At 37.8% G+C, this 16,676-nt stretch overlaps 1 protein-coding gene across 1 annotated transcript; it reads right to left on the reverse strand.

The window, feature by feature from the left end:
- Positions 1-5,006: 5,006 nt before the first annotated feature.
- On the reverse strand, positions 5,007-7,804 carry LOC132609116 (laccase-12-like). Its single transcript, XM_060322970.1, has 6 exons — positions 7,610-7,804; positions 7,341-7,492; positions 6,955-7,199; positions 6,716-6,844; positions 5,653-6,609; positions 5,007-5,398 (listed from the first exon to the last, which is right to left on the reverse strand). Exons 1-6 carry the CDS (start codon positions 7,730-7,732, stop codon positions 5,268-5,270), a joined length of 1,737 nt encoding a protein of 578 aa, XP_060178953.1. The 5' UTR covers positions 7,733-7,804; the 3' UTR covers positions 5,007-5,267.
- Positions 7,805-16,676: the final 8,872 nt, after the last annotated feature.

Consider the following 16,676-nt stretch of genomic DNA (forward strand, 5'->3'; position numbering starts at 1 on the left):
TTTATATATTCTTTTTACTATACATTCTTTATGGATACCTGATACTTGATATAAATACATTTTTATACACTGTATATACTTAGTATATTATCACTTAGTGTAACTTTTCATGAAGTCATAACATTTTGAAAACAGGTAATAATAATGATAAACAGATAAATAATCCCTCTCTAGTATTCAGTTAAACTAAGTCTAAGGACTGTCTTCGGGCAGGCTCTGAGGGATGCTTAATACCTTCCCCTCGGGGTAAATAAAACACTTATCTAGAATCTCATAAGTTTTGTGGACTAAAATGGAGTAGACACACAAATACATATAGGTTTCCTGATTTTCCTAAAAAATACGGTGGCGACTCTAACCCTTTTATACCAGTTAGAAGAACCAGGAAGTTGCAAACTATCTTGGACCCGTTCAAAATAGGGTGTAATAGAATATATTAATGAAGTATGTAGATGCTCGACAAGACTACTAACCTGAGCCAAAGAGACCAGGTCCCTTGGCATTGAGATTGTTTAGGCGGAGAAATCTGAGAGATGCAATGTCTCCAAAGCTTATGTTGTCCTCAGATTTTCATGTAAGCATACCTATAACAGTATAGGAGTGAGTTAGATATTAAAAATAAACTTCAATCATTTGTACTTATTATCTCAACATAGCCAGCCACTCAGTGAGGAAATGTAAGTGATTTAGGACAAGCTTTCTCAGGGTGCCCTCTGCTTGATGCTATAAGAAGGATGTATGCACTATAATTCTCCAACTTTCATAACTTCAGATGACTTGACTTTTCCTTCACATCTTCCCTTAGAAGAGACTGTTCCATGTTGTTGTGACTGCTGCTACTTACGTGCTCAAGTTGATGTGGATCGGAGCAACACTCTAAAAAATGGCAACTTCATTTCAGCTTCAAACAGGATAGATTTAAGCCATCTAATTTGAGGTTGTCTTCAGAGGAAGGTGATGAGGACCAGGTCCTTTATCTTTCAAGATATTTTGGAACCCTTTTAACTATCAACGTGTGAAACTCCACTTTGAACCTTGATAGACATCAAAGGTCTCAGTATCTTTCATCCAGAGCATTGAATACATTTGAATTAGTTAGTAGAAATCTTTTCTTCTTTGATGACGAAGAATTGTCACTTTCTTGGATTCAACTCCCTGTGTACGAGGAACCTTGATAGAAGTTGATTAAACTGAGAAGGACTTATCCATCTCTGTACTAGGTGACAATGCTTCTAAGATATTTTCATTTACAGCACAGAGAAGGATCAAGTATCCATTTGTGAATGATCTTAGGATTAGCTACATTAACTTCTCCTTAGTTAACATTTTTCTCTCACTTGTAGTTAAACCCTTCAGTCTTGATGCACAATCTCACAGAAGAGTGTCTTGCAGTTTTGCTCATATAACCATATGCTTTAAGGCTTTGAGTGAGAGACTATCCATTTCTTCGGTCTCATGCTCTGAGTAGTCAATGTCTATGTTCACTGCCCTTTCTCACTCCATCCTTTTCCTTTGATTACTTGTTGGCCCTGGGAACCAAAACCAGTTTGGGTCCCAAGTGATAATAGAATGGATAAAGTTGATCTTTGTTTACCCATCCTTGCCGCTTTCTCTTCTTCTTCCAGGGACCGAGTCCCTTGTCTCTTGGTCTGTTTTCAAACACTTCCCTTCTTCTCTGTTCAGCCTGAGCTCTTGCTTTTCCCCATGTCTCATAATAACCAGTATGGTCATAATGAGAGTAACTCCAGTTTTCACACCTAGATCTGCATTTTCCCTGAGTATTGTGTGAAGTTCTTGCTCTTTCCGCACAAATGCTTTGTTTCACATCATAACAAGCACGGACTGGAGTAGCTTCACCAAAAGGCCATGTCCAAGGATATGACATCTCAAGATCAGTATTAACTTGTCACCTCCTCCTGTAGCAGCTTATTCCTTTCAAGTTCAGCAATGAGGTTCATTTTAGCCTTTTCAAGTTTTTTTCTTCAATCTCAAGATGAATCTCACTAATTCCCTATTTTACCCTGAAGGGAGTGTTCATTTGCTTCTTCATTTGACTGATTAGTAGAGCATTGTCTCTGGTTGCTATCTCAACATGCTCCTTTAGATTTATTATAGTGACAGCCATGTCATCTCTAGCTTGTTTCAACACATTAACCTTCTCACATAGAAAGTTTTTCTCATTCATCAAGCTAAAACAAACAACAACCAGCAAGTTTATAAAAGATAGCAGTTGAGTAGCTTTCCAAACCCTTTTGAACATCAAGAAGGTTTACCTCTTGATCACTATCACATTCAGATACAAGAAGTACAAAGATGGAGGCATCTTCTGAGGCTTTGCCAGTGTCCATTATGGGTATCTCCTCTGTTACAGCATCATCTTCTAATTCATTTGAGGAGTCTTCCCACACAGCCAAGGCTTGCTCTACTGGGATGTCAACATCAGCTTTGTAGTTAACCTTTTCATCAGGGACCTAGTCTTCCTCTGCATCTTCCTCTTGATATTCCTGAAGATGGAAGGAATATGTTTTCACACTTTGACCAGGTTTCCCACATTTTTTACAGCAAGGATTTTCTTTGACAGTTTTGCTATTGCTTCCTATCTTTGACAACCTTATGGAGATGGCAACAATTGTAAGTTAAACTAGTCTGAATCACTTTTAGACTGGAGGCTCTGTAGTCTCGACTTTTTACCTTCTTCTTTGTATGGTGGAATAGCCACGAGAGATCCTTTCTAGGTGTTACCCTTTTAGAAAGCACCTGCTCTGATACCAATTGATATAACCGATGCGTCCACCAAAACAATCTAGCGGACCAAGTCCCTGAACTGTTTAACAGTTAAGTGAGGAAAGGTAAATAAAACAAGATGTTTTACGTGAAAAACTCCTTACTCAAGGGATTAAAAACCATGACCTATACCAGTAGGATTTCAATTTCACTAGACTGAGCAAAGTTTAAGATTACAAGTTTTTATCCTCGAAATTGGTTCCTAATTCTACCCCTCACAACACCTCTGATGTAGGTGAATCTAGACCATTAATCTCCCCTCACAAACAACTTCGCAACCTTTACCCCTTTTCACTTCTCTAGGCCGAGAAACTAATACACCTAGACTGTGGTACAATCCTAGTGTACTGCTCAAGGGCATCCCTTCAGAATTCAAACCACAATGACTAACTCTAGCCAAAGTGTTAACACACTGTTTCACAACTAAGAACAAGAAAATACCTACGAACAGCCCTTCTCAAGGGAATGTAGGTTTACAATATATAGAACAAGAAACAAAGACTCTCAACAAACCTAAGGACTTAAAGTGTCTTCAGTTTTGGGATCTGGTCTTTCGGCTTGTTAAGGTTTTGCACTTTAGAGCACCTCTAGAAAGGTAGCGGCTGCACTTGTAAAGCTTTTGCCCTTTTAGGTTTTCAAGTGGTAGGTCAAAAGATCCCAATATGTTGTATATATATATGAGGCCAAGCAATGAACATGTGAGGAACATGTGACTATGGATAGTGACCTTACAGAGGTCTTAGTCTCTTGGTAGACATACAGCTGTTCTGCTGTAGTTCTGCGTGAACAGTGCAGCAGCATTGCAGTTGTTGTTGTGTTGTGCTGCTCTCATGGAAACCAGTGGAGAACCTGGTCCCTTGCTTGTTTGTCATATTATCAAAACTATGAAATGTCGTAACTCATCATTTTCCCAAAAGTATTTGTGCATAATATACGCAAACAATATGGAGTGAAGGTAAGGGTAGGGTTGTGCGGTGGTGAGAATGGGGGCTATGGGGGTGAGATGGGAGGTAAAGTGTATTTAAGGGTCGGAGGAGACAATCAAAGGGAGATGCCACTTGTGAAATTTGTTTTCTCTACTTCTATTGGGGAAGTCATTTTTCTTTTTTTTTAAGGAACTATTTTTGGCCAATGTGAGAGTAGCTTCCGTGGAAGATAAGTTGCGGGGAGTGAGATTGAGATGGTTCAGGCATGTCAACAAGAGATATGCAGATGTCCCAGTAAGGAGGTGTGAGAGTTGGTCGTAGTGGGCTTGAGGAGAGATAGAGCTAAGCCTAAGAAGTATTGAAGTGAGATGATTAGGCAGGACATGGCGTAACTTCAGCTCACCGAGGACATGGTCCTAGATAGGAGGGTATGGAGGTCGAGAATTAGGGTAAACAGTTAGTAGGTAGTCGAGCATATTTCTTTTCCACACCCGGAGTATTAGTATTATTCTTGTATTTTCGTGTTCTTAGATTTCTGTTACTGCATGTTGTTTCTTTAGCCTCGGTTATTGTATTATATATCTTGATGTTGTTTATGATTGTTGCTACTACCTTCTTTTTCATCTTTCTTTGAGTTGTGGGTCTATCAGAAACAACATTTCTACATTCTCAAGGTAGGGGTAAGGTCTACATATATCCTACCCTTTCCAGACACCATTTGTGAGATTATACTGGGCTTGTTGTTGTTGTTATTTTGCTGGAAAAAATATTTTTCAAAACCTTTGACCAACCAAACATGGGAAATTTGAAAAATATGTTTTGGAAATGTTTTCCTCCATACCGAACACACCCCATATGTTTGTTTTAAATATTTCTTCAGCAACATATGTGATGCACTATCCTTTTTAATCCGTTCTAAAAGAATGATACTTTTAAATTTGGAAAAAATTTAATTTTGCACTTCTCATTTTACCCTTAATGAAACGCGTTTTTATAATCACAAAAATATTATATAGCATGTATGTATATAAGTTTCAAAAATCTCATAGACATACAATATTATGGCATATATAAAACTACAAGCTTCAAAAATACTCATTTTTTCCTAGACTCCGTACCAATTTAATTATGTTGTAAATTATGAAATTTTTACACCATATGTCCATTTCTTCATGGGATTTGGTTTATTTTTCTTCATGAGCTAGCACGCACTTATATATTGTAGTAGCGAACATGCCAAGTTGCTTATTAGAATATAAAATTTGTAGTGAATCGTCAATAAAGAAAGCGGAAAAATTATTCAGAAATCAATTCATCTCTATTTGTTGCACTTAGAAAGAATACAATATTTTAAAATAGATGATGCCTTTACTTGCAAGTGTTGGCACCATCTTGACCCAAATCATATAAGAGTATCAAAAAAGGAACTATTAATCGAACAAAAAATAAAAAGAAACTACCCCAAATGGGGGTATAACAACAATTGACATGGACTAAAAATATTAAAAATGATTTCTGTAGTGCTGTGGATTTGTTCTATGGTGAGTTTTGCAGCAGTTAGCAGACAGGAAGATCAACCGGAGGCTCCTCCAATGCTTCCAATTCAGTAACTCCATTTTCCACAAGGAAAGCCATGGCCAAGCCCCAATTAATGTGCACATCCAAGTGACAGTGCATAATCCAAACTCCTGTTTATGATTAAAAAAAAAAAATGTAAGTCCAAAGATTGAATTGTGACATGTTAAGTTCTATGCACTAAGGTCAATTTTTAGATAATTATAGGTAAATCTCTTGATTGATAACCTGATAAAGGTAGTAATAAACCTGCTATCACAGGTCAGTGAAATTTTTTATACTGTCAGCATATATAGTTTTTTTTTTTTTTTTTTTTTTTTTTTTGTGCGTAATATGCAAAGAAGAAAGTCTTTTTATGTCTTCTCACCTGGATTATCAGCTACAAATCGGATGACTGACCATCCTTTGACTGGTACACTTGCTGTATTACGAAGAGGTGGATCAACAAGGTTGAATTTAGCAGTATCGGTTTGTGGATTGAAGTTTCCAAAGCCCTCAGCAAGGATGTAAAAATCATATCCGTGAAGATGAATTGGGTGGTTCTCAGCGGTCTGGATACTAGTCCCCTGTAACACAAGCTGCACTCTCGAACCATATTTCAACTTGTATAATTTAGTCGCCGAAATAGGTTGCCAGAGTGACCTGCTCACATTACCGGTGTAATCGAATTTAACCGGTGGGACTGCTGGGAAATCGGTTGAGAAAACTCCAGGTATGCCCTGGTGATGTGCCTGAAGCAAGGAGAAATTGGATGGTAGCACAAATGACACATTGTTCATACTTGCAGTAAATCGAGTTCCATTTGGACCTTGACAGCTACTAGAGCTTGCCCCTGCAGGGCAATTGTTGAGTCCCAATCCAACTGTAAAGAGTAGGTTTTCGTCGATATCAGTTGGTACTTCGACCTTTTTTGCACTCCTGAAACTGCTTGTGAAGGCAGTGGCGGTGGCAGTGTCGTTAAATGCTGGCAGAGATGGTAAAGTGGGATTGATCTTGACACCCTTAGCAGGGCAAGGAGCAGCCTTATACTCTAAAATGGCTGTGGTTGTAGTGTTGTCAAAGGGTGCTCCTTGTCCACTTGCATAGGCACGCGCAGCCATGTAGTATCGGGCTGGTGGTTGATTAGCAGTGATGAGGACATCAGTAGTTTGTCCTGGTCCTAACATAAGGACTGATGTGGTGAAAGGTTTGACATAAGATGCATCTGCTCCAACAACAGTGAGCTTGTGGTTGGCCACTGAGAAGAAAAGTTGTTGGTTGAGTGCAGCGTTTATGACTCTAAGGAGGTTCGTCTCACCCGAGTCCACATGTACTATGGTAGTATCTGCATAAGAATTTAAGTTATATGCATCAGACTGTGTAGTTAATTCTATTATAGCAAGTTACATTTTTAATGTACTGTTTCAAGTAAGTTGGAGATTGACACTCACCTTGACTAGAACAGTTGTAAAGATCACCTGGTTGACCATTGATGGTGTAAGCATCCGATATATTAGGCGCTCCTCCTGTTCGTGTAGCTTGTCTAATAACGTCAATGGGGTTTGCATCCCACCACTCACCTAATCAACATGCCCAAATTCATTATATTTATTTCAAGAAAACTAGTAAACAAAAATTATGCAAAAATCAAACTCAATTTTAATCTAGTAAGGAGAGAAGGAATTAGTACCAAGCAGAATAGGTGTTTCTCTTTTGGGCTTAGGGAATGGGTAGGACGTTCCTTCTTTAGGGTGAATAACAAGGGCTCCATAAACAGTGGCCCTTAGCCATGAGCTGTGTGCGTGCCACCAAAGTGTCCCTTCTTGTCCTTGAATCGTAAACCGATAAGTGTAACTCCCTCCTGGTCTAATTGGACACTGAGTGATAAATTCTGGCCCATCCGCCCATGCCGTTCTCATTTGCCTCACCCCATGCCTTTAAAATGCAACAAAGTATTAGAAATATGAAGAAGGAAAAAACCCGAAAATGTTATCACACGTTCAAGATGTCATTTTATTTAAGTTACTACATACAATGACAGTGCATATAATTAGCGTTCTGCATGCACGAACTTACCAATGAATGGTGACATTATACTGAGCCCTATTGACAACCTTGATCACTAGAGTATCTCCATTGTTCACTTCCAAAGTTGGTCCGGGGAATTGCCCGTTCACAGTTATGGTGTTGTGCGTATTGCACAGCCTCTTCACTGGTGTTGCTTGAATCTGTTCCGCCAAAAAAAAAAAAAAAAAAAAACAGAGGTCAGTCTAGTTATAAATTTTCTAAATGTTAGCAAAATGACACAGGGTAGCATTTCTGTTTTTTTTTCTTGGATAACATACAACAAAGTCGTGGTAGTGAACTTTGGCTTTTGCTAAAGACGCAGCATTTGCAAAGAGAAGAAAAATGCCATAGAATAACAAAGAGCGCAAAGGGTTGGAAATGCTCATGTTGAAGGCCTCCATTGTTTTTTTTTCCCCCTTTTACTTGAACTTTGTCAAGTAATGGTAGTTTGTGTTTGTGTTTGTGAAAACCTAGAGAGTTGAGGCTTTAGTTATATAGGAAAAGAAGAAGAGAGAGAGGGTGGTTTAAGGTTGGCAGATTAGGTTTTGATTAAGCATGAAGGTCATATTATGACGCAAAACTTAGTTCAACCCCTGTAGGAAGAGTTGGTGCACCCACTCATTAGCCTATCATACTGCACAAATTTTCTTCTGAAGTCTCTATTTTGAGGTTAATAATGTTTTCACGTTTCAAAGCAAGCAGTAGTTACATTTTTATGGTTGCTGCTTTACAATAGTAATGTGTTGAATTTTGTTAATCTATTCATCAACTGGTAGTTACTTGTTATGATTACATACCGCGTAAATTGCACGGATTATAGCAAAACTGGTCAAACCAATATAGTTTAGCCGAAAAGGAAACAACATACTATGTATACATCTACAAATCAATACAAACGTAAAGTAAAATCTTGGAAGAGTAGTTTGGTAATTGACTGTCGAAATGGGATTTGACTCCTTCGCAGTTTTTATAGTCTCCATTTTTCCAAATTCTTTATTGGATGAGTGACACAAACCTCATTTTAAAATGACTGATTTAGATTAAATTAACTAAAACAAGGATCTTACGCAGAAATATTTCCTCATATTTCTCCCAAAGGAATAGGCAATCGATGATTATAGCAAATGCATTAAACTTGAGTCCGGAACCAAAATGACCTCAAAAAAAATAGTTTGAACCAAAATACCCCAACAAAAAAAAAGTTACTAAAATGCCTTTAGCGCAGTAAATTACTGCGCTAAAGCACTTAACGGGAACGGCTCCGTTAAGTGCTATAGCGCAGTAATTTGTTGCGCTATAGTGCCTCCTCTTTTTTTTTTCGGCCCTTTTGGTTAACCCTTCTTCCATTACACTTTTTAACGTATTTTGACCATAGATTAATCATGCTTGGGGACCCCGAAACATCAATATTTTGTATAGAACCCTACTTATTTTTGTGCGATTAATAAGGTAAGATTAACACATCAAGGATAAGAAAATCTTCGGATGGCCGTTTTAGTGGTTGAAAAGTGCTCGAACGCCATTTTCGTTTGAAGGCTTGGTGTCATTAGCTTTAAATTCTTTACGAATATTTAAACTTGTTCATTAATAATTAATTTTTTTTAGTCAAAATGGCAGCAATCATACAAAAAAAAAAAAACTTAATTAAATTGCATCATTCATTCATAACCTTGAGTGGATGAAAATACTTAACATACTAATGAATGAGAAAGAACAGCATAATCATAAATTTAACTAAAAACTAAAATTACAACATTCTTAATCATCATCAGAGTACAAGTCATCAATATCGTCCTCAGAAAAATATTGGCGGTTTCTTAAGACACATCTTTTTTTCAGTAGCAGATAGTTCTCTACCAGTTGATGATGCTTGTTCTTTGGCCAACTGTAGCATGTAAAATCTACATCGTCTTGCCAGCATTCTGTTATTTTCTTTTCTAATCCTTTGCACGGCAAGCTCGCAACTTTCTGGACCTACTTGAGGCATGGTTAAGGAGTACCTTGTTGGGATTGGAGCGTTGAGATTTTCCAAGTCACGAACAAGACGTTCTGATTCGGCAAGCCGATGTGACCATTCTCGGCGTAAACCGCAATAATATTCCCGCGGATCTGAATATTTCACACTGCAGAAATCATCATTACGCTCTATAAGAAGGTGGGGATTTAGCTCATCTAGTTTGAAATCACTGGTATCGCTCGAAAAACTGTTATGATTTGAACTCTCATCATCACTGCTATTTGGTTCTTTTGGAAGGAGTAAAGACCAAGGTGAGTTTCTACTACTCGACATTGAATATGGTGTAGTCTAATAACAAAAGAAAGGGCTACTTATATAGTTGCAAACCCCCAAGTACCCTGGGGGGAGGGTCTTTATTACCCTTCCTACTTACCTCATTGTAAGAAAAATATTAATCTTCATCGGACATTTCACAGTCCGAATCCCACTTGGATCTAAATCTTGTGCTACCATGTATACCATATTCTACCCTATGGTAACGTATTTGCATCCGATTGTTCTCTTCACGAAAACGATTAAGAGCCAAATTAAACTCTTGTGGAGTTCCGCGAGACATTGACATAGCACGTTTTTTTTTGGCGTTTAAGCCCTACTGATGCTAACTTGTGCTCGAGTGCTTCAGCTTCCCTAACACGCCAATCCCACTTCTCTCTCATTTTATTATTGTATTCTCGATTGAATCTGTCGTTAGGGTTATTTGAGTAATGAAAATCATCATCACCTAGTTCCCAGGTCCTACCCATTGCTTCAAAGATGTTTGCTGGAGTGAACGATATAACATGATTAATATCTCTAAATTGGTCAAAAAATGACATCGTAACTCAATTTTGTGTGGAATGTTGTGTTGGTAAGTTATTCGTCAAATTACGTTATATAAAGTTTGATTCGAATCATGACGTTTTTTTGTTTGACAGTTGAGGTGATAATAGGATGTGCGGCATAGCGCAGTAAAATACTGCGTTATACCGGTATAATGCATTAAATTAATGCGTTATTCTGACATAACACATTATTTTACTGCGTTGTGAGCCTTCAGTGACAGAATAACGCAGTAATTTACTGCACTATTCTGCCATAACGCACTTATTTCATGCGTTATGCAGCACTTTATACACTTATTTGATTTGACGTAACACTGCAGGACACTGTAATTGCATGCATGCGTTGGTTCTATATTCAAACTTCGAATCCTATTAATACCGAGTTCGTAAAGCATAAAATTCTAAGTTTCAACTAGTTTTAGCATTTTGTATTCCTCCTCAATTATTCAAAATATGGCAGATGTTCCAAGAATTAAAGTTTCTTTATTCTGGGACGGACAAATTATATTCGAGGAAAATAATTTGCGATACGATTCTCCCCCAAAATACCATGTTAAGTTTCCACTTGACTTAAAATTCTCAAAACTACTCCAAGCCTTGTATAATATACTAAAAGTTAGTAGAAGTGATTTTGATCTCAATATAATTGGAAAATATCCAGTGTCATTTACGCCGCAAGGTGTAACTAGTTATGGACAGTGGTACATTCACGACGATGATTCTTTGACTGATTATTTGAAGGCGCCTTATAATTATAGGAAATACATAACTTTAAACGTCCTTGAAATGTATATAGAGAAGGTGCTCATTAATCGACTTGAATTCATGGCTAGGGTTCCTCAGGAAGCCCGAAATAGACCTCGTCGGGAAGCCCCGTCTATAATTCAGGCCGAAGTCACTCAAGCGGAACCTACTTATCAATACAATTACCCTGACATGAGTACTTATGAAGGCATTTTGACGAGCCAAATGCCTCTGGATAGTTTAAGTCAGCAATTTGACGGGCAGTGATAAATATTCAGTTTTTACATTATTATAATATTATTATTACAGTATTATTATTATTATTATTATTATTATTATTATTATTATTATTATTATTATTATTATTATTATTATGTGTAGTGGCACTTGAATGCTACTAATGATGTCGATTATATTATTTAGGGGTTATACACCTGATATGGATCATATCGGACGGTCTCCTCAATCGGGATGGAGGAATAAGGTTGGAACATCCTCAGCCTATCCAATAACTCAAAGCGAGAATGTGGTGGTTGCACCAAATTATAGGCAAAGGCCTGCTATGGATGGTCCGGATTATCCGAATTACTATCGGTATGTCTATTTTTTTAACATCAATAGTGTTATTTGATGTGTATTAGTTAAAACACCTTAATTTCTTATGTAGGGAGAATGTGGTGGTTGCACCAAATTATAGGCAAAGGCCTGCTATGGATGGTCCGGATTATCTGAGTTATATAGTGACATCATCCAGCGATAGTGAGGAAATACCTAATGCGGATGAAAGTAACGATGAGCAAAGTGACGATGAGATTGAGGTTGGAACTAATCCTCAACATCAAGTAGAACTGTTGCAAGACACGATGGACAGTCTGGAACACGAGGAGGAACTGAATTCACAGCAACCATTTGAATAACAAGAGTCGACTGCGGTTCAGCCGCAAAGCCAATTTCAACAGCAAGAGTCGACGCCGATTCAGTGGCATTCCGATGAGATCCCCTATCTTGATAATCTTCAAGATCACCCAAATGCCTTTGTCTTTACTAGGGATGATGATCATATTCGGCGAAGTTTGTGGAAAGAGCCAGTGGATCTTTTAAAACAAAAAGCTCATATTGAAAAAGGGATGATTTTCAGCTCGAAAAAATCATTGCAAAGGGCTGTTAAGATTTATTGCATCCAGGGGATGAGGGAGTTTAAAGTTGACGATTCCACACGAAAACTTTGGCGATTGGTTTGCAAGCGAAAATATCAAGGCTGCGAATGGATGCTCCGTGGTAAGGAAACTGCTGAAAAGATGTGGACTATTTCAAAGTTCTACACAAAGCACACTTGTGATATGGGTGACCTCCTAGATGATCATTGCAATTTAGATACCAATATGATTGCTCGTGTGTTAGTTGGCGACATTGCAAAAAACCCAAGGTATCCCCTTCACCTATGTTCATTTTATTTTTGGTGTTAATATAATGTTCCTCGTTGCTATATGCTGATATTTCAACTTTTTCAGGTACCCTATTAAAGATTGTATTACAGCCGTCCTGAAAGTATATAGCAAAACTATTACTAGGAGGAAGGCGTATCTTGGGCGTAGGCGTGCACATGAGATGGTCTATGGCAATTGGGAGGGATCTTTCAAGAAGTTGCCGAGATACATGACGGCTCTACAACACTTCAATCATGGTACTGTTGTTGAATGGAAGCTCAAATCGAAACCTGGTATGCCCGGTCATATTTTTGATTTTATGTTTTGGGCATTCAAACCATGCATTGATGGTTTTGCTCATTGTCGGCCTGTAATATCAATTGATGGAACACATGTGTACGGGAAGTATGACATAACGCTGCTAATAGCAGTTGGAATGGATGCAAATGGAGCTATATTCCCTCGAGCTTTTGCAATTGCAGCTAATGAGAGCATTAGTACGTGGGGTATGTTTTTGGACTACTTAAGGCAACACGTTATTAAGGATCGCATGGGAATCTGTGTGATATCAGACAGAAATGCTGGCATATTGCACAATATGTTCAATTTGCAGGGGTGGCAGCCACCGTTTGCCTACCATCGTTATTGTTTAAGGCATTTGAAGGCAAACTTCCAAAAGGCATATCGAATCCCAGCACTTTGCAATTGGATGTGGGCGGCTGCAACAGAGCATCACGAGAAGAAGTTTAACCCGCAGATGGACATTACACCAGGATGAATGTAGGCGATGGGGTATGCTGACAACAAATAGCTCTGAGTCATTCAATGGCTTGTTGAAATCTGCACGCGGACTACCGGTCACCGCAATGGTGAGAATGACATTTAAGCAGGTTGTGGAGCGGTTCGTCACTAGATCAAAAGAGGCCAAAGCATATGCAGCAGAAGGTCTAAGGTGGATGCCAAAACCGTCAAAACTGTTCGAGTACCACAAATATAAGGCTCAGAAACATGACCAGATGGAGTACAACCCTGCAGAGCGCATATTTGAACTCACAACAAGTGTGCACCAAGGTAAAGGAGGTAACATCCACACAATTTGTGAGATTCCAAGAACATGCACATGCGACAAGTGGCAATCATATCACATGCCTTGTTCTCATGCCTTCAAGTGTTTTATCACAATGGGAAAGAACGCCTCCTCGTACATGGCTGAGGAATATACAGTTGAAAATTATGCAAGAACGTATGCTGGAAGGTTCTACCCACTTGGCAGTGAGAGTTATTGGCCACCGGATCCATTTTCAATGGTTGCAAATAAAGCATTTATCCGTAAATTCAGAAAGAGTGCATACTCGCGTATTCATAATGAAATGGATGTTCCACCGGGGAGATACACTAGAAAATGTTCATTTTGCAATTATGTTGGTCATGGTAAGCGCAAGTGTCCCTTACGGCACGGTGGTCAAACTACATCTCGCGGTGGAAGTACCTCTCGTGGTGGAGGAAACTTTCGTGGTGGAAGTACCTCTAGTGGTGGTGGCACATCTAGCGGTGGTGGCGAAAGATCAACTCAAGGGCATTAATTGATGAATGTTTTTAAGTTTTTTTCTTACTTTGATGATTGTATTTTAAAAAGTTTGGCTTTCTCATTAATTAGTATGTTAAGTATTTTCATCCACTCAAGGTTATGAATGAATGATGCAATTTAATTAAGTTTTTTTTTTTTTTTGTATGAATGCTGCCATTTTGACTAAAAAAAATTAATTATTAATGAACAAGTTTAAATATTCGTAAAGAACTTAAAGCTAATGACACCAAGCCTTCAAACAAAAATGGCGTTCAAGCACTTTTCAACCACTAAAACGGCCATCCGAAGATTCTTATTCTTGATGTGTTGATCCTACCTTATTAATCGCACAAAAATAAGTAGGGTTCTATACAAAATATTGAAGTTTCAGGATCCCGAAGCATGATTAATCTATGGTTAAAATACGTTAAAAAATGTAATGGAAGAAGGGTTAACCAAAAGGGCCGAAAAAAAAAGGAGGCACTATAGCGTAGTAAATTACTGCGCTATAGCACTTAACGGAGCCGTTCCCGTTAAGTGCTTTAGCGCAGTAATTTACTACGCTAAAGGCATTTTGGTAACTTTTTTTTTGTTGGGTTATTTTGGTTCAAACTATTTTTTTTTAGGCCATTTTGGTTCCGGACTCCATTAAACTGACCGTCCGAGGTCTGTTTTTGATTTTTTTTTAGTAGTGTGATTGTCAAAATTTTGAGAGAAAAATATATGGATTACCAACCAAAATTTTACTAACTAAATACTTTAGTTGGTAAATATGGAGGGAAAAAATGACGCCTAATTTAGCAACTTCCTACAAACGGTTTACCTACCGAAATATTACCAACAAACATCTTTCATTGGTAATATTACCAACGGAGTATATATCGGTTGGTAAATATGATAGTAAAAAATAGAGTATAGTTTATTAACAGATTATTAACAAATTACCAACCAACCATTTACCAACTACGGAATTTTGTTGCTAATTTTACCAACCAATTAAAAATACGTTGGTAAATTACCAACGGATTGTTATTTGTTGGTAAAGTTGCTAACTAATACTCAATTGGTTAGAAATTCTTACCAACAGATTAAGATTGTGGTTTGTAAATTACTAACATATTAGAATTAGTTGGTAATATACCAACCGATAACAAATGCATTGGCAAAATTTACTAACCGATACATCTTTAGTTGGTAGTATTACATACAAATGCTAAATTTGTTAGTAATTGCTACCAACTGAGATCAAATTCATTAGTAAATTACCAACTGATATTGAAACAGTTCGTAAATTTACCAAATGGGAAGTTAAATTGGTTGGTAAATCACCAATTGGTAGTGAAACGGTTGGTAAATATAAGGATGGTGCTAAATCAATTGATATTTTTCAACGAATTTAACATTAAATAATAAATTTAGTGATGGATTCTACATCAATTGATATTGTTTTATGAATCTAGCATTTAGTCGTAAATTTATCTTTCTTTGTTTTTTTGGGCTGGGAGGGGGGGGGGGGGGGGTGGGGGTGAGGGGTGGAAGGAGGAGGGGGGCTGGTCAAAAAATAAAATAAGAGGGAGAGAGGCTGACGTGGCCGTCCACGTGGATAATTTTTTCCACGTGGCACTGCCACGTCAGCTTAAATGGCCAACCGTTAAGTGGAGAGGTATTTGAGGTCTCTTCCATTGACGACAAGGGCCCTTTTGACATGAAAAATTAACGGGGGGTATAGGTGACCTATTTCGAATAGTTCAGAGGTATTTTGACCCTTTACTGTATATTTAATTGTTTAATATTACGTTCACGGAAAATATTACTAGTTTTGTCACCTCGAATGGTTACCATGATTCTTTCTTAATTGTTTTTTGACATAAAAAAAAATAATACTTATAGTAGAAAGACTAGTAGAATTATTTGTTTTATTGCTCCAATTATGCCAATATTGGCACTAATAGTACGTAAATATCGAAACTCGTTGTTCAAACAACTATTCAGATCCAGAGTTCCTATAGTTTCTATTAAGGCTTGTTTGGAAGCTCGTTCTCGGACTTGATTAAATGTCCTTTGTTGTTCAAGCTGAATCATTTCATTTTTGTGGTTTTCTAATTGTTTCAAAGTCTTACAAACTGAATTAATCAAATTCGTTTTTTTTTCAATCTATCTCATAATAGCCATTCACTAGCTCAAGACTACTAAACTTTTGTATCTCCTTTTTGTAAGCGAGAACGAGTTTCTTATAACTTAACATCTTTGGCTAGATGCGTCTCCTCCGCAATTGCATAGTTGTAGAGAAGAATAAATTGGTGCCTCCACTTCCATTCCACGAGTACAGAGAGACTGTTTGGAGCATCCCCTCCTTAAGCTGGCAGATTTGGCAAAAGATTCCCCCTTGTAGTTTGTGGCTTCTGTGAATGATCACTTTATTCATTTACCCTGAAGATTCTGCATATGTATTTTTCACAAACTTCCTTCCCCCGTAAAAATAATAGAGGCCGTTGTAAGGCCAAAAGAGGGACATCATAAGAAGAGGATAGAAAAATTACATATTATATCAAGAAGCCTTCATTGTTGGCTGTGATCTGAAAGTCTTTCGCATATCAAGAGATTTTTTTCCTGGATGACGATCCATAAGTCTTCCCTATATCAAGAAGCCTTCCCCTCAGGTGGTGATCAAGAAGTCTTCCATCTATTAATAGATGTCTGCATCTCTGTCAGTGATCCAAAAGTTTTCCGTATATCAAGAAATCTTCCTCTCCGGTGGTGATTCATTAG

Source organism: Lycium barbarum, chromosome 9 (assembly GCF_019175385.1).
Source record: "Lycium barbarum isolate Lr01 chromosome 9, ASM1917538v2, whole genome shotgun sequence".
Classification (NCBI taxonomy): Eukaryota; Viridiplantae; Streptophyta; class Magnoliopsida; order Solanales; family Solanaceae; genus Lycium; species Lycium barbarum.